Consider the following 18414-nt stretch of genomic DNA (forward strand, 5'->3'; position numbering starts at 1 on the left):
CCGCATTGTAGACAGACACTTTACCGTCTGAGCCACCAGGGAAGTGTCCTCATAGAAGCCTTATGGGACTGCTTTTATATATAACCATTGACTCATCCCATTTTCTATCCCTACTTGTTTCTGAGTAGGCTGTCTTAAATTCTCTACAAAAGAGACCAAAGGATATGTGAAGGGCACTGAAAACTTTCTTTCCTTGCGTGGTTCCAGGGTCTCATGTCATATGTAAAGCACAGTTAGTCAATTAGCTATATATTTGTAAGAATCATAAACGAGACCAATTTCAAATATCTATTAAAGTGAACAGTACTATTTGGCTTAGTGCTGCAAGAGCATAATGTTGGCTGAATTCAGTGTATAGACAGGCATTTCCACAATAAAATGGTTTACCTCAACATCCAGCTCAAGAATGTCTGCAGTCACATCCATCAGAGAGCCAATGTTTGGCTTGGTTCTTCCAAAGTCTCCATGTACAAACTCTTTAATGTAGCTGAGGTTTGTTTAAGGATAAAATGAAGATAGTCATGTAATACCAACTGTTAGGTGAGATTTGACAGGTTGGAGGGGAAATGACAAAAGCAGAAATGCAACAGAAGGGAGTTTATTTCTGAGCCGTGATTGGGACGTATATCTTAGAAAATATAGCTATGGCAATAAATAAGCTACAGCAAACTGATTCCTACCAGTCTGGGAGCCAACACTGGGGCCTAGAGCCTATGTTTACACCAAACTTACCAAGAGTCGTGACTTTTCTTTTGGCTCATCTCCAAGTGCCAAAGTTTGAATATGGATTTTTAAAATTAACTGTAGTTCAATACTTTTAAAAAAAGAACTTCAGCTGTTTTCTTTTTTGCCACAAATTCTATTTTACCATCTTTTTGGTCTCATCATTTTTTAGTAGTGACAGTAGATATCTGCCAAATGGTAGGTTCTCACAGGGTCACTCCTGGTGACATTATTGATGGCTTCTCTTGTAACATGACCCAGTGACACAATAGCAGTAGGATGGAAGACAGTGTACATATTTAGACTTAACGAAGGCCCTTCATAAGGATTCTAAATTCTAGTTGTTTGCAATTCTTGCATGGTTGGCAATAGAACTAATTCTTTTGTGTGTGTATTTTTCTTAGAGATTTTCAAATTTCAAAGTCAGTGACTAATCCTAGAATTATTCAGATTACCTTAATACTCCTTACACAGAACTCTATTATAATCTTAACTGTATTTTACCTGAGAGAGATGTTTTTGCCAGCATTCAGTAAACACTCATTTAGCCTATGTTATCTATAAACCAGCACTTAGTATAAAAATGTAATATAATTTGAATATAAAAGTTTATTCTCAGATGATAAATATAAAGTTAAAACCATAATATGATGATTAAGTCTTCCTCACTTTCTGATAATTTGTTCACTGTACTTTCACCAAATATTTTGACTCAAACATAAGGTATATAGTCATCTAGTTAACTGTCTTCTTCGCTAAACTCATAATTGCTCAACTGTCCCTTTTCACTCACCTCTTTAGAGAGTGCTACTTCTGAGTAGCAATGATGAGGGAGGATGAGAAAAAGTCCCAGAATAACCAATTAAAAGGTCCATAATAGTTTTTATTCATAGCCAGAGGGATGAAGTATAAGTCAAATGAACTAGTTTGGTATACTGAGCAATATACGAGAAAAATTCACATAATTCTGTGAATTATGGAATCTAAAGTTTTACCATGTAATAGTCTTCCTTGGTTAATGCCTTAGACTTATTCTAAAAGTATGTTAGTGAGATTGGAAAGACACTGGCTTCTCCATAAGACCACTGCATTTCTTCTTAGCACATCAAAACAAATGCTGAAATTAGATGAAAATGTATGTCTTTTATATATGTGATTTCTCTGAAATTCTACCCACTGTCCATCTACAATAAGCAAATGTGCTCCATGTCCCCTGGTCTAAATAGGTCATCACTTGATTGAAACTACAAAAATTCAGATTTTCGGAGTAAATAACCTGTACTTATTTCAGCTTGGTCAGTCCTGGGGTGGAGTAGGTAAACAGAAGGGGAGAGAAGACTGATGGAAAGGAGTGGCAGACTAATAACAGAAAGACAGTAAGAATGGTATTTGGTAATTAAAACTTGACTTATTTCCCCCCTGTTATTATATCTAATAAGTTGTCATGAGTTTTGTACCAAATAGAAGGTTTCATACTTCATGTTACTCAATCACAAAATAGCATCAAACCAAGAAACAAATAAAAACTTGGGGCACTTCTGAAAAATAAACTAAAACTAAGGCAAAGGCAGTTCCCTGATATATTTTAACCCAGCAACTAAGATCTGATACAAGGACTTCCCTGGTGGCTCAGATGATAAAGCGTCTGCCTATAATGCGGGAGACCTGGGTTCGATTCCTGGGTTGGGAAGATCCCCTGAAGAAGGCAATGGTACCCCACTCCAGTACTCTTGCCTGGAAAATCCCATGGATGGAGGAGCCTGGCAGGCTATAATCCATGGGGTTGCAAAGAGTCAGACATGACTGAGTGACTTCACTCACTCACTCAAGATCTGATACAAAACCACACAGAGCAGAGTAGATTACTAACATGATTTAAACTGGAACTGTTCTCTTGTTCTGGGCCAGTGGCCAGATAACGTGAAGGTCTGCATGTGAAGTGGGGCCACTCCCATCCATCACCCCTGTTTAATCATCTGGGGCAGAATGCTGAAAGGACCTAATTGTGGTTGTCAATATGTGGCCTGCAAAATGTGTAAAGGCATGAATCAATCACATGTGTTTTCTGAGCCCTTACTATGCCCTCAGTACCTCAGCATTGTGTAAGACACTACCTATTTTAAGATTCACATTGAATTGGCTGCTGCCTCGTGATTTACAATGTCATTTTGAAAAACAAATTTAATAGGTCAAAATACCTCAGATAGACAAAAATTCTTCTACAACCCAAACCTTTCCTGAATAGTTTCAAGATAAGGTTGAACCTCTTTCCCAGGGTGGCATGAATTCTCTCAATAGGAATCTGGAAGGATTAGTGCTATACAAGGGTGAAAAGATACGTTCCAGCTTGAGTCTTCAGGTAGAGGCGGAAATGGTGCTCGTCCACATAGCATGTCTCCATGGAGTGAATGATGCGAGTTCTCACAGCCAGGGGCCTCCGGTGAAGGACCCGTAAAGGTGTTTTCTGGTCAATCCTTAAGTCCTAGAGAAAGATATGAGAACCATGTTTCAGCTTTCCTGCCCAGTGAAGCCTGTCTTAGCATCTCCTTTGTCATCCATGGCTCACTATAGATGTTTTCTTAAGGATCCCATCTATTACTATCAGGATAGAAACTAATACTGTAATAAATTGTACTCTCTAAGGTTCAAACTTTGTGGGACTTCCTATAATCTAGTCCACAATTACTTATCTTCTGGGCCCCAGTACACCATTTAAAAACAAATTTAAAAAAGTATCATTGATTTGAAGTAAATGATACCCAAGGTCTCTTTTGTTCTAACATTGAAAAATTGACTGGACCCTGGAGTGTTATCCTGCCCATTAAACAGAGATCTTCTAGAAGATAATGTTCTTACTTTTTTTCCTCCTAACCCAGCAGAGTGACCTTACAGTGAGAAATTCATACTGAGGTGAGAAATGGTGTTTATAGAAAAATGGACATCAGCATCACTTGTGTGCCTGGGCAGTGTCCATGTTGTAGGGATAATAATAAACCTATTCACAAGGTTATTTCTTTTTGTTCTACAAAAGGAAATATCTGGGAAATTAACAGCTGCATCACTGTCTAGGGTGGTGTTTCAGAATAATAATTATAAGTAAATCAGAACCTCTCAATATTTGTCAGCCCAGTTCAGGTTACTTGAGAATTACATTGCATGTGTTTTTTTTACAGCTCAGCTTTTTAGGGACAAAGGCTTGGTTTTCTCACAATTAGAGATGTCCTTTTATGTCACAAGATATAAATAAAGAAATACAGGTTAATATTGTAAAAGGCCAACTAATTCCCCGTTTTAAAAATAGATACTGGGCATAACCAGCAATGTAGGTTCACAAGAACTTTGAATCCTCCGCAATTTCTTGTTGGAACAACTCCTTCCTGATTTATGTGATTAGTAAGTGCCTGAAGCCATGCTGAGAAAAGAAAGATTTCTGTCTGGCCTCTCCTCTATCTAGTTCTCCACCAAGAAAGAAGAGCAGGTTCTGACAAAGACTACACTTGAAATGGTATGACTGCTTGCTTTTATCAGAGCAGTGAGTCAATGGCTCCTCCTAACTTGTGGGTTTTACGATTCTATAATTCTTTGATTTTAGAAGCACTTTGTTCGGATGAGGTAAGTTGTCTCCATAAGGTCTAACGTTACTCTGGTCAAAAAGACCAAAAAAAAGAAAAAGGACAAGGCTGAATTATTATAGAATCTATAAAGATATGGTCTCCACTTTAGGGCACAGAAGCAGCTGGGCTTTAAAGGTGTGACTAGGTGCGGGGTGCCCTTCCCGTTTCCTTTACGAGTCATTTCTGGGACTCTGACCCAGGAGCAGACAATGGAGTTAAAGCTGAGCCATAAGACACACCACCGCTTCCGACACAACACTCAGACTGACACACACTCGTGTGTCTTTTTGGTCTCTTGGTTTTTTAGTAAACAAAATGAAACCACTTCATTTACTCCAACACTGTGCTCTGCTTTCCCATACTGCTGAATTTTTCAGAAACACATATAAAGATACACAAATGATTTCTTCCTTACAACTAGGTTGCCCTGGACTTCCCTGGTGGTCCAGTGGTTGAGAATCTGCCTGCCAGAGCAGGGGACATGGGTTTGATACCTGGTATGGGAAGATTCCACATGCCCCGGGGCAGCTGGACCTGTGACACAACTACTGAGCCCAAGCTCTAGCCTGTGCTCCACAGCAGCAGAGGCCACCACAGTGAGAAACCCGTGCACCGCAACTAGAGAGAGAGCCCGTCTTCATCGTGAAGGTTCAGCGCAGCCAAAACACACACACACACAAACTAGATTGCCCTTCAAAAAAGAGGAGACAAAGTAAATCTGAAATGACTTTTTTTCAGAATGGGGCAGTAATCAGTTTTTATATTTTTGATGCCAACAGGAATATCTGAAAAATGTTTCAACCCTAGCACTTTAAGAAAATGATTAGATGTCAGTTATCATCAGTCCACTTGGGCTGCGGTCCATGAAAACAGACCTTTTCACTACCTAGGGTGTACCTATAACAATCATCTCAGCATTATTTCTGAATTAGCTCTATGTCTACTCCCAAACTGTCACTCTATTGTTAAAGTGGGTTTCTATTTTCCCCACAGTATTCTCAATGACATGTATGCATGTCATGGAGTAGAGGCTTAGAAATTTGTTTCACAATCTTAAAGAAATTTGTCTTAGTATAACTCATTCTAAAGACTCTCAATAATAGAGCCAAAAGCCAAAGGGCCTTAGATATGGAATCACAGAAGCCAAGAAGTGGAGGGCCCACTGGGGATCATCTAGTCCACCTGTCATTTTATAGATGAACTTCTCTCAGTAGGTGACCTGTATGTTTTCACCAAAATATTCATTATTAAAATAAACACTATTCTGCACCTTGCTTTCCCCTGCCAATGTTATGGATGTTCCTACAAGTCATAGATGTAGACCTACCTCCATCTTTTTTTCACAACAGTTTTAGACATATATACATACAACAACACAAATTAAATGGGATCACATGTTGTTTTAGTTTTTTTTTTAAACAGCTGCATAATATTCCAACATGTTCTACCATTTCCTTATCAAAGGAAATTTACTTTGTTTACAGTTTTGTTGATTTTCACACTCTGAACAAAGTCAACAAACATCCTTGTGCACATATCCTTATACACTGAAGTTTTATTTCTTCAGGACAGATTGCCAATAGGGGAAGTACTGTGTAGACCATTAAACTTTTATTTTCACAGTCACTGCCACAGTGTTTTCCAAAAGGTTAAAACACTTATATTTCTATTGAAAATATAAGTAACTAGCCTTCTCCCTCCAACCAACAGACATTCTTAGCCTCAGAAGAATAAAGTGATGTCATTGCTGCTTTAGTCTAGAGGTAAAGTATCTTTTCAAAAGATTCTTGGCCATTTGGAGTTGCCATTTTTTCAGCTGTCTGTTCAAATAATTTGTCCAGTTTTCTCTATTGGGTATTTATGTTTTTCATAAGTATAAATCCTATTTATGGTATTTCTTTTGCCATACATTTTTTTGGTACAGAGTCATACATATGTGTATATATAACCACACACTTGGTGTGTCTAAATCACAATGTATCATCCTCTATATATTCCTTTATTATTATTTTTTTAATTTACTTATTTTTGGCTGTGCTGGGTCTTCGTTGCCGCACACAGGTTTTCTCTGGTTGTGGCAAGCAGGGGCTACTCTAGTTGTGGTGTGCAGGCTTCTATTTACTGTGGCTTCTCTTGTTTTAGACCACGGCTCTAGAGTGCATGGGCTCACTAGTTGTAGCCCACAGGCATAGTTGCCCATGGCATATGGGAACTTCTCAGGCCAGGGATCAAAGCCGTGCCCCTGCACTGACAGGCGGATTCCCAGCCACTGGACCACCATAGAAGTCCTTTATATTCTTATAGCTTGTTTTTTTTCCCCCCTTTAGTATTCATCAGGAACATTTCCCTTTGTCAATGAATATTCATCTTCCATAAAATTTCTAACATCTGGCTAGTAATAGTCCATCATACCAGATAAGCCATAAGACTAAACCAGTCCCCTCTAGATTTTTACAAAATATTGCCCATTTAAACAATGCTGTGATAACTACATATTTGTGCCCATTTTTGCTCATTCCTTGCATGTGAAAGTAAGTTATCTTTACAGGAAGAGGTGGGGGCAGGTGGGAAGAAATACTCAAATGAACATGTAGATCCTCAAGAGCAACATCCTCATGTGAAGGAAAATCTAGCATGTGCCAAAACATTTGTGCCCTACATATATCCCCCTGACATACTGATTTACAATATGTTTTATCTGTGCAGTTAATCTGAGCACCAATTCTATTAGATAAATTCTGTTTTCTATTTCCTTTCTGCAGATGGTCAAATATAATAATAGCATTGTTGAAGGTTTTCTATATGCCAGATCCTATCATAAGGGCTTTATGTGACTAAACCTGTTTAATTCTTCTAACTAATTTTATCGATGAAGAAACTGAAGCACAAAGAAGCTAAGCAACTCATCTGAAGTCATACAACCAAGAAATGCAGAACCAAGATTTGTACACAGGTTATCTGTTCTTGGAGTCAGACTCCTAATCAATAGCAACACTGCTTCTCAGACAGGTTAGATGAATTACTCAGTCATTTAAGGAGTAAATGGCAGAGCCAGAATTTAGAACCAGGTTTCACAGCCCCTGGTGGCTCAGTGGTAAAGAACCCGCCTGCCAATGCAGGACACAGGGGTTCCATCCCTGGGCCGGGAAGATCCCCTGGAGAAGAAAACAGTAACCCTCTCCAGTATTCTTGCCTGGGAAATGCAATGGACAGAGGAGCCTGGCAGGCTACAGTCCAAGGGGTTGCAAAAGAGTTGGACATGATTTAGCAACTAAACAACAGCAACAACTCAAGGGTCCCCAAAGCCAGTGTGCAATAAATGAGAAGACAAAAGACTTTCATAGTTAGTAGAAAAACAGAAGAATTAGAGCACTGAACTACCTTTATGTCATCTAGGAATTCAATGTCCTTCCTCTGTATTGCTTTATTTGTCCATATTAAGGCACTGTAGGTCTTGGTCTTCTCTTCTTCACCTTCTTTCATATGTCCTATTGCCTCTCTAAACAAAAACAATAAAAGAAAGTTTGTCTGAGTTTATAAAATACAGATAAGCCTTGCCCCAAACTTCTCTTTCTTTAAAAATAGCTTTAGTGAGATATAATTTACATACAATTCCTCTGTTTAACTGAACGATTCAGTGATTTTTAGTACGTTTACAGAGCTGTGCAGCAATTACCACAGTCTAATTTTAGAACACCTTAATCACCCCAAAAGAGAAACTCCACACCCAACTGCAATCTCTTCTCGTTCCCCATTTCCCCCAGCCGTTGGCAACCACTAGTTGACTTTATAGACATCCCTACTCGGAACATTTTATATAAAATATGAATACTGTAAAATGTACAATATGTGGTATTTGATGTCTGGCTTCTTCATAATGTTTTTAAGGTTCATCCACGTTGCCACATGTATCAGTATTTTAAAGTAAAGTACTGATATTTTACCACTGATTTTCCACTGTATGGATATACCATTTTGTTTATTCATAGACATTTTTGTGGTTTCCACTTTTTTGCTATTGTGAGTAATGTGACTATAAGCATTCATGCAGAAGTCTCTGTGTGGATGTACATTTTCACTTCTCGTGGGTGTATAGCAAAAGTGGGACTACTGGGTCAGATGGCTACTATATATTTAACCTTTTGAGAAACTGCCAAATTGTTTTCCCAAGTGGTACTAGTTACCATCCCACAGGAATGTATAAGGGATCCGATTTCTCCACATTCTCGCCAATACTTGCTGTTTTCTGTCTTTTTTGTTAAGTGGGATCTCATTGTGGTTTTGATGTGCATTTCCCTAATGACTAATGATGCTGAACACTTTTTCATGTATTCACTGGCTATTTGTATATCCTCTTTGGAGAAATGTGCACTTAACATTGTCTCTAGTTTTAATCGAGTTGTTTTCTTATTACTGAGTTGCAGGAGTTCTTTATATATTCTGGATACAAATCCCTTATCAGATAAATGATCTGCAACCAAAACTCCCCTCTTGAGACATCACCAGTGAGCCTACCCTTACCTTGTGACAAGCTGCAAGTCACGGACTTGGATTTTGTTAGATGAGTTATTAATTTTCTGTAGTATTAGAAAAAGAAAAACAATTAGCAACTCTAGTTCAGTTACAGAGTTGCAGAAACATGACAATTTCCATGTCATGAAGTGGTTTACCTGCTGAAGTTCCTTAATTTCTTGTGAAGTGAAATGTACTCTATGAGGATTCACCAGCTCAATTGCAAAGGGCCTTCCTGGCAGCACACACCCCGTCATGAAACAGAAACGTGTTGATGGAGTTAACATTTGGGCTAATGCAAGAGGGTTAGGAGGTGTGAAAAAACGAGTTGAGCGCTAGAGGACGGAAAGTTCAGTGACATGACTACATCTGGGGGAGGGAAGAATGTGTGAAAAGAATCAAGGGGTTTTTGGGGGGGCTGCTAAACCCCAGTACAGGCAATATGTGAAAATGACTGCTTTCCCAAAAGTCCATGAACGAGCCTGTGTTAATTTACAAAATCATGTCCAAACAGTCACTAAATGACTTGGTAACACTAATGTAACATTGTTATATGCAGCAATGCCCAGGTATACCAAGTTGAAATACATTCTCCTAGCCTAGTGAAATGAAAAGCTGAGATTCCATGAGAAGAAAGGACTATAAATCTAGAATAGTTCAGGATTACTCTCTCATCATCTTTCTTGTAATGCAATAATATAAAATGAGAAAAATGAAGGCTAAGAGAGCAGGAACATCTTTTCAATGAAGATGTGCACTTTGAAAACTGTACTGGTACTGAAATGTTATTAAAAGGAACAATGAATAATCAGACTTTCGGAAAAAAATCAAGTACCTGTTTGTTAATGCACAACTGTAAAAGTCCCTTATAACCTATATGTATGCAATAAAAATGGCCTCTGAAGAAATGATCCCTGTTAAAACATAATCATATAATTTACAAGGGTAGCTCCAAAATCCACAAGGCTTCCTCTCATGGAGAAGCTCTGGGCTCTGCCAACTTTGATTCTGACTAAGTGACTACAGAAAACCTACTGCCTGAAATGGGTGATAATCTGAAAGTTAGTTCTAGTCAAGTGATGTCATAATCTTACCATTTCCTAATGTTCTCACATCTACATCTTCTCTTCCAGAGGAAGAAAAATTAAAGCCTTTGGAAAGCAGATAAAGAAAAAAAGAAAATCAGCGACATAATAGTCCTAGGCTTTCATTCCCACCCTTGGTAGAAACCCAATTTGTCTTAATCTACAGGAGAATCCCAAGGAATAGTTATCATCAAAACTCTAGTCCTAATCTCTACTGAAAATAACAATGATAATAATAAATACTATTTATTGAGTACTTATTACATGTTAGACACTGAGCTAAAATTCTGCATACATTATTTCATTTATTCTTTTCTGTAACCTTATGAGGTAAGTATTAAATGAAAGAATACCAAGCTTCTGAAAGGTTAAGTACTTTCCCCAAGGTAACACAATTAAAGGGAGGTAAAAGCCAGATCTTTCTTATCATCCCATGCCACCATCCCATGGGAAAGCCAAAGGCAGAGCGCTGTTTGGAGAAAGGCCCTGCTACCAAACCGGCTACAAACTTATGGTGAAAAATCTTTCTTCTTTTTCTTAAAACAAAAGAAAACAAAATAAAAGCAGTATTTGAGAATTAAACTCCATGAAAGGAAGGGAAAAGAAAAAGTTTGACTCTAAAAGCAAATTCAAACTTAAGCTGGGGCCACAATAAAACTAGTATATATTTTAAGATAGATGGATCATCACAGACTAAAAGCTACAAATACTGGGGTGGGAAAGTGGAAATATGGAGTGGAGCAGAGGGGGGGGGGGTGCTTCCATGACAACTTTCTTAGATCCAGAACCAACGGATGATTTTACCAGGGCAAACATTACCACAAGCAGGCTGTAGTTTGTCTTATACCTGCGCACCTCCATCCCCAATCCAACCTCAGGGAACTAGGGCCCTACAGTGACTGAGCCGTAACCTGTGGCTGATGATGTGGAGGGAATGAACAGAACACAGAGACATAGATCTCCCCGTGACTCCTCAATCAGATCAGAAACCTCAAATTCATAAACTAGCCCAAAGAGCTTCCCCAAAATTCCAGCCCATCAACGAGAAAGAAGTACAGAAAAATAGGCTCTTGAGGAGCCCAAAGGAACAATAAATCCAGACTAAGGGATAAAGGGCATTTATTACATCTTTTAGAAAAAATGTTGCAAATTTGGACCCGACACTGAGAAATACTTTGGAGGGCAAACTTTAGAACTTTATTTGTATGCAATTATGAATAACAGAAATTTAAGGGGGTTCATGGAGAAGGCAATGGCACCCCACTCCAGTACTCTTGACTGGAAAATCCCATGGATGGAGGAGCCTGGTAGGCTGCAGTCCATGGGATTGCTAAGAGTCGGACACAACTGAGCAACTTCACTTTCACGTTTCACTTTCATGCACTGGAGAAGGAAATGGCAACCCACTCCAGTGTTCTTGCCTGGAGAATGCCAGGGATGGGGGAGCCTGGCGGGCTGCCGTCTATGGGGTTGCACAGAGTTGGACACGACTGAAGCGACTTAGCAGCAGCAGCAGCAGCAGGGGGGTTCAGGATGGGGAACACATGTGTACCCATGGCTGATTCATGTCAATGTATGGCAAAAACCACTACAATATTGTAAAATAATTAGCCTCCAATTTTAATAAATTTAAAAAAATGCTCATATTATGCCTTGCCTTATCCCCCAAATCCTGTGAGTTCTACAGACTTCTCAATGGAACAGATATTTCAAACAACAACAAAACCAAGAACAAGAATGATCAAGAATGACAATGATAGGGAAAAACAAGGACATGAATGATAAGGGGTTCAGTGGTCTGTAGTGACCCTCATACTTGGGGACAGACAGACAATGGGACCGAAGGAAGGGCAGAGGTCAGATGATGATGGCCACAGAATATCAAGTTAAATAGTTTGGACTTTACCCTGTAGCTGAAACACTGACCAGTTTTCAGCAGGCAACTGACATGACAAATATTTATTCAATAAGTGAAGTAATAAATGTATTGGGAAAACATTTCTTAGACACATTGGTTTTGAGAGTGTGTCAAAGTTTCACTTATTAACTAGAGAACTGGCAAGTAGAGAATATGACGTGCCAGTCTGAAGTGAATGAAAAACAAGTTTGTATCCCACTGAGGGGAAGGACCCTTTATAGAAGTAGTTAGGCTGCTTCATGCAATACTGGCTTATTTTCATAGAGCTGTAAAGTCTAGAGGTTCAACAGTCAGAACCATCTTCCCGGAGCTGTCAGATGTGAATCACAGAAGTGACAAGTAATATATCTGAGAAGCACAAGTTTAGCAAACTGATGCTACTAATCAGGGATTTCAGACAACAAGGTTTTATTTCATGACAAGGAGCCAATTAGCACAGAGGCCCAGAGGTCTGCTTTTTCTCAAGTGGCTCTTTATAAGTTTCCTAAACATACAATTAGAGTTTGCTTTCTTTTCAGTTTGGGGACAATTTTTTTTTTTTTCCTTCTCAAGTGGACTATAACAAGGAATTACCTCATGAAAGATTGCAAGGGGGAAACATACAGGTGTTCAGAACCCCTCTATAGCCCTCTTGGTAATGGAGGATTCCTTGGAACCCCAAAAATCAGAACTAAATCTTGTATCTTCTTACAGAAGGGAAATAAGGTGGCCCCCAACAAGAGTTTGAAAGAGACTTTTCATGCTAACGCTTTATTTTCACTTCTTTGTAACTTGAATAAGTCTTATGAGATAACCAAAGTGTAAATATTAAATTAAGTAGGTAGAAGTTCATGGCAATAGCCCTGAGTCTTTACTGTTAAGATTTTGGAAAATGTTAGGTTGCTAGGTTACTTTCTTTTCCATTCAGTAAACAGTTCCTAAAAGCCTTTTTAAAAAGGGCCCACCTACCTGACAGGCAACAAATGATAAAAGGGATATGGCTTTGAAGTGCTTCTCTTTCCTTTTGACAAGCAGAAAGCTGGAGGGACAGGGCATCTCATTTCAATCACTTGTCTGCCTTTACTAAAGCACATTTGTCTAAGGTTTGCCAGAAAGAAAGATGGATGTCTAGGTGGTCTTTCAAAAAAGATGTTCTAATTATGCTAGGAGACCTACTCCAAAGAGTATGATACACTTACTCACTGACTATGTTTTTTCCTGATATACATGATTTCCTCCGATTGAAATCTTAGTCCCCTTTCTCTAAGTCTAATCCTGGGTGAAATCACGATGCTTTTTGCTCCTTTGACCTGACAGGCCTACTGAGACAAAGAAAGCATATTCTTGACAGGGTCTGACTCAGCTCACAAACCTGGGCTTGTTAATACCTAAGAAATTGAAACAACAATACTACTATTAAGTCTTTGTGAAATGGTTGCTGTTGATCTATCTTCTCTAGGTCTGAACTCTATTCTAGGACATTTTAGCTGTTAAGATGGAAGCCAGGCATTTGCCAGTGGTTACTCTTGAATAAGCAATGGATATAGAAGCTGTGTTTTAATTTCCTCATATTCCCAATATGAGGCTGAGGCTAAGGTGTCCCAAGGTCAGAGCTTAAGTGCATTCATTTAAAGTAGTTTCAGTTGTTTTGAATTTGCCCAGGAAAAGGCAGTTGTCTTGAGAGAACAGAGAAATCTTAGGGCAGCTTGGCTCAAATCCAGCCCTGGGCAGAGGAGCTCAGGACATGGCAATCCCTGTTCACAGGAAGCTGCCAGGCAAGGGGCCCAGACTTGGTGGTGGTTTAAAAAATCCAGAAATCTTTCCTGCCACCTCCAAGAAGTCTATCTGTGAACAAGTATTTAAAATATGAATATTATAACACTTACTTTCTGCTTTGAACACTTTCAAAAGATGGTCTGAAATTAATTCTTCCACTGAAGATTCCAGCTTCCTTTCTCCATCAATTATCCAAGGAGTTTGTGGTAGATTCCTGGAGTATTTATTATATCTCCCTGACAAAGAAATATAAAGGTTACCTGGCTGGGATGGTGTGATTAACACAGCAGAATAAAAAGGAAAGTAACAACTATCCACTAAAGTGCCAATATTCTAGGGGCTATGATACAAAACAAGGCTTGGTCTTCGACTAATTTATAATCTAATTTAGTGACTTAGCACATACACATAATTCAGTGAAAAAATTTAAGGTAGCAAAAGAAGAGATTGCTAAAGACATGGTATGAATCATCAATGAGATCTAAAGGAATGCTCAGTATACTTATTAACCTGACTGAGTGACTGAACAAGTTACAATATTATGGAACACACCAAGGATCACTTAAAAAAAGAGCAACTACTGCTTTTACGCCTGATTGATAATACTCTCAGTGTAAGAGTCATTGGTGATAATGTATTTCAAAGAGTTCAAATACAGGAAATTTTGCAGTTTTTATAAGTTAAAAAAAAAAAAGAAAACACCCTAACAGAATATGACTCACTGTTTTATGAATAAAGCTACGTTGAGGCAGGTAGCTTTTATTACCCCAGGGCAGGGTATTATAGCCAAGCCTAAAGAGTGATTTCATTTCAGCTATTACTATGAAATAGCTATAGCTTTCAAAACAAAAACTGTCTAACCAGATTTACCTCTTGGGAAAGTCAATGCAACAATTTTTTTTTCCAATCAGAAGCCAAGTGTTTAGCCACTCTGCAGATAAAATTTTTTTTTCCCCAGGACTGACTTCATGTTGTAAAACATCCTCTCTGTTCTCTTGATTAGTTTTTGGTCTGTACATCTACCCATATTTCTATTTGACCATCTCTGATGAAAACTTAAAATCTGGGATGTATCATTTCCTTTTGGCATGGCATTTTAAATGTCAAATCTCTTTAGTGATCCATAAGAATACTTATAAAATCTAAATAAACTTGACTATCAGGTCTAGTGCTTAAAAGAGTTAACTAATCAGAAACTAATAACAACAATAAGAAGGAAACAGAGGAGAAATTAATTGAGTTTTTCAGAAAGGAGAGACAATTAACAGTGTAAGTATATTCTAGACTAAGTATTTTACCAGCCACAAAAACAGCACCATGAGCACATTCAATTTCAAGAACAGTGCATACAGCCTTTGGTGAGTTTGGAGGACAAGGAAACTGCCTGCAAAACAAAATAAATTTTACAGCTACTATTTTCCAGACATGAAATTGAACCACATAACTAAGATGAATCAGCACTGCCTGAGATGCACGGAGCCTGAGTCTCTCAAGGACTAAGCCTCTCCCGAATTTTAAATTTTGGGACTGTTAGGGTCTTCTGGGCCTCTGGAGGACCACTTTTAATACATGAGAACTGCACTAAGTAAATCAGGGCTCTGCTAATAACATTCAGACTCAGGAGGCCTCATGTTCCCAGATGACAGTTTTCAACATCAACCTTGAGATTTTGGGGGAAAAAATCCACACATATGTAGTAGAAGCCTCTCTGGGTTCATTTTAGTATCCATGAACACTTGCTGCTGCTTACAAAATCCTCAGTCATTTGGGTAAAGCTGGTGTGCAGTCAGAGATTGGTCATGTGAGTATGGCACACCTGTGGGGAGGGTAGTCCACCATTTTTTCTCTCTTTTCATTTCAACTATGATCTTGAAAATCAGACCACAGAGCCAGAAAAAGTGAAATGTGGCTGACTCTGTCTTTTAGCTAAGAAACTTCAATCCAGCTGAGGACAGACAGGAGAAAGCAATGTATGACTTTATTCTCTGTCCACCATCTGGGAACTTCCAAGAACTGGAGTCTCTCTGTAAATGACTAAATGTGTATTTAATCCAAAATGCTTGTGTTGAAATTTTCAGTTTCCCAAGATGTCTTAACAAAGAAATCACTTAGAAACTCAGGCACTACTGCTTGTAGAGAGTAACTGTCTTTTGTTTGTAAAGTTTAACAGGGACTTCCTTGGCGGTACAGTGGTGAGGACTCCACACTTCAACTGCAAGGGGTACAAGTTTGATTCCTGGTGGGGGAACTAAGATCCCACACAGCATGGTCAAAACAACAACAACAAAAAACTTAATAAAAATACTTCTATTCTGAGACATGTTTAGTCAGCAAAATATATGAAACCTTCCTCATAGCTTCCTTGTTTGAAGTTTATTCAAGGCTATTTTGGAAGGATAACTATGATAATATCTTATTAATGAAATGAACACACTGAGTATTAAAATGTAAGATTTATTGTAGTTCAGCATACTTTAGCAAGAAAGGAAACTCATGAGCCTTTTCCTCTCTCTTCTGGAGATGTATGATAACAGGAAATCCAGGATGAGGGATGTAATGGGGCTAGTACTAGCCTGGAGAATCAGGAAACCTGGCTCAACATCCAACACTCAATCTTAGGCAAGTCAACCTCCACTTTGGACCTCAATGTTGTTGCTGTAAAGTCGCTAAGTCATCCTCTTCTAAAAGATAAACAAGTTGGACATGATTCATAAATCCAAATATTACTTTGAGAAACATTTATTGAACACCACTACATGCCAGATACTGAGCCAGGAACTGGGGATATAATGGAGATTAAGACACAATTCTGGTCCCGAAAATACATCCAGTCTTGTTTCAGAGATAATCCAGATTATTTCTAACGTTCTCTTTATTCTAAAATTCCATGATTATTTCTTATTTCTGTACTTCTACTTACTTGCGGAAATCCTCTTCTTTTATCTTATTCAAAGCTTTCATAACTGCCATTCTAGTGAATACTGACTATATAGGGTAAAATGAAAAGAAAAAAAAAACAAACATTTTATTACCTATATAAGAAAACATCAGAGGTGAAACAGAACATGGTTGGAGAAATTATAATCATTTTAAACCATACTTAAAAGTGAGAAATACTTAATAGCTTCAAGAAAATAAAGAAAATACAGCAGTGTCCATCCTGTCAGTTCTGGACTGGAGGCTTCTCTTCAATTTAGGCTATGTCTGTAACATCAGGTGGATCTCACAGAATACGTCTTCTTCACTGCACTAGCCCACTCCCCTCAAAATGTGGTATTTTTCAAATATAAAAAAATGATGACATGGCAGGAAATGTGCTTCAAATATTTTTTCTGAGACCTCAAAAGAAATTTAGATGGACCCATCTCTCTTTTCTTCTCTACATCCCTTCAAGGGTCACAGTACATAATTTAGGAGTTGGCTGCCAGGATAAGGGGTAAAACAGAGCCAACTAGCATGTCTTGACATCCAGCAATTCAGTATCACCCACTAACTACAGACAAAGTAAATAAAATCCACTATATTGAATAGAAGGGCATCTATAAATGTCCCACTCTGGGTTTCTCAAAATAAGAAAAGCCAAACTTCATGGTAGACATACTAGAACTAATTAGGGCATATTCACGTGGTCACTATGATAAGTTACAATTATTTCTTCTGTTATGAGAAACTACACTTGACTGAAAATAGGAACAATGTAAATATCTAAACAGTTCAGCAACAAAAGAAATTATTTTCTAAACCATACTCTGTCAGAGGATTAGAATTAAAAATTAAGTGCTTGTTTGTTAAGACATGAAATCTTAACCCTGGAAGAATCTCAAAAGGCCATTCAACTTATTCCCAGCCATGATGTAGGAAAACTACACTTAAGACTAAACAACACCTACTGGCCAAATGGCATGATGTCTGTGATGGTTTGACAAATATTTCCTTACTCTATTATTTGATGCTGGTACTTACATACTTGCTCAAAGATGACAAAAAATAAAGCTAGATCTTTACATAAACATGGCTCACAGGTCATTTGGGCAGAACTTCCCAGTTGGTATGGCAAAGCAGTGAGCTACAGCTGTACCCGGGTCCTTCTAGGTCATGAGGGTTGAGGGGAAGGGCCTGGAACAATGAGAACCCCTCGGCCTACTGCTCACAACTTAGAGCAACTTCACCTGTTAACCTCAGGGTGCTGGCCAAACATGGTGATGTTCTAGATGTACCATGATGTGAGAAAAGGAGGGAAGCAGGGCTTTAGGCTTGATCTGTATTTCTGATTACTTCTGCACAGGGCATTTGGCAAATGTTACAAACTCCCCAAGCCTCCAATCTCCCCCAGGTACTAAAAGATGCAGCAATTAGTCAAAGTAAGAGGAAAGACCAAAAGATGTATCTTTGATGATAAACTTATATTATTTTTAGCAACCACAACAGCAAAACATCAGTTATGTTTAACAACCACAACATCGGTCAGTAAAACTAGAATCTCTGAGCCTATACAAAACCAGCTAAGTAACTGGGCTGTGAAAAACAGCCTGTCAGTAACATGCCAGGCCATTCCATCTTGGCATGACAAAAACTAAAAATACAAGCTAACTATTTTTTCTCATTAACATGAAGGCCAGCTCACATCAGACAGTAAGGAGAATTTAAATAAAAAACCCTTTTGCAAATGTAGCCTGAAATAGGTTCTATTAACTCAGGACTGTCCTAAATGAAACAATTTACTTTGGATTATATTTTCAAAATACCAATTTCTAGAAAACAAATATTAGAAGTTTGGAATCGTGATGATACTGAAAACATACTCTCC

At 38.4% G+C, this 18414-nt stretch overlaps 1 protein-coding gene across 1 annotated transcript in view; it reads right to left on the minus strand.

The window, feature by feature from the left end:
- The window catches only part of PUS10 (pseudouridylate synthase 10), a 78427-nt gene that overhangs the window by 3927 nt on the left and 56086 nt on the right, over positions 1–18414 (minus strand). The window contains 9 exon segments of the mRNA XM_005686635.3: positions 388–487; positions 3063–3205; positions 7719–7836; positions 8859–8914; positions 9008–9084; positions 9944–10000; positions 13718–13843; positions 14906–14991; positions 16528–16592. Coding sequence (XP_005686692.2) covers positions 388–487; positions 3063–3205; positions 7719–7836; positions 8859–8914; positions 9008–9084; positions 9944–10000; positions 13718–13843; positions 14906–14991; positions 16528–16592 — 828 coding nt within the window.

This window comes from Capra hircus, chromosome 11 (assembly GCF_001704415.2).
Source record: "Capra hircus breed San Clemente chromosome 11, ASM170441v1, whole genome shotgun sequence".
In the NCBI taxonomy this organism is placed as follows: Eukaryota; Metazoa; Chordata; class Mammalia; order Artiodactyla; family Bovidae; genus Capra; species Capra hircus.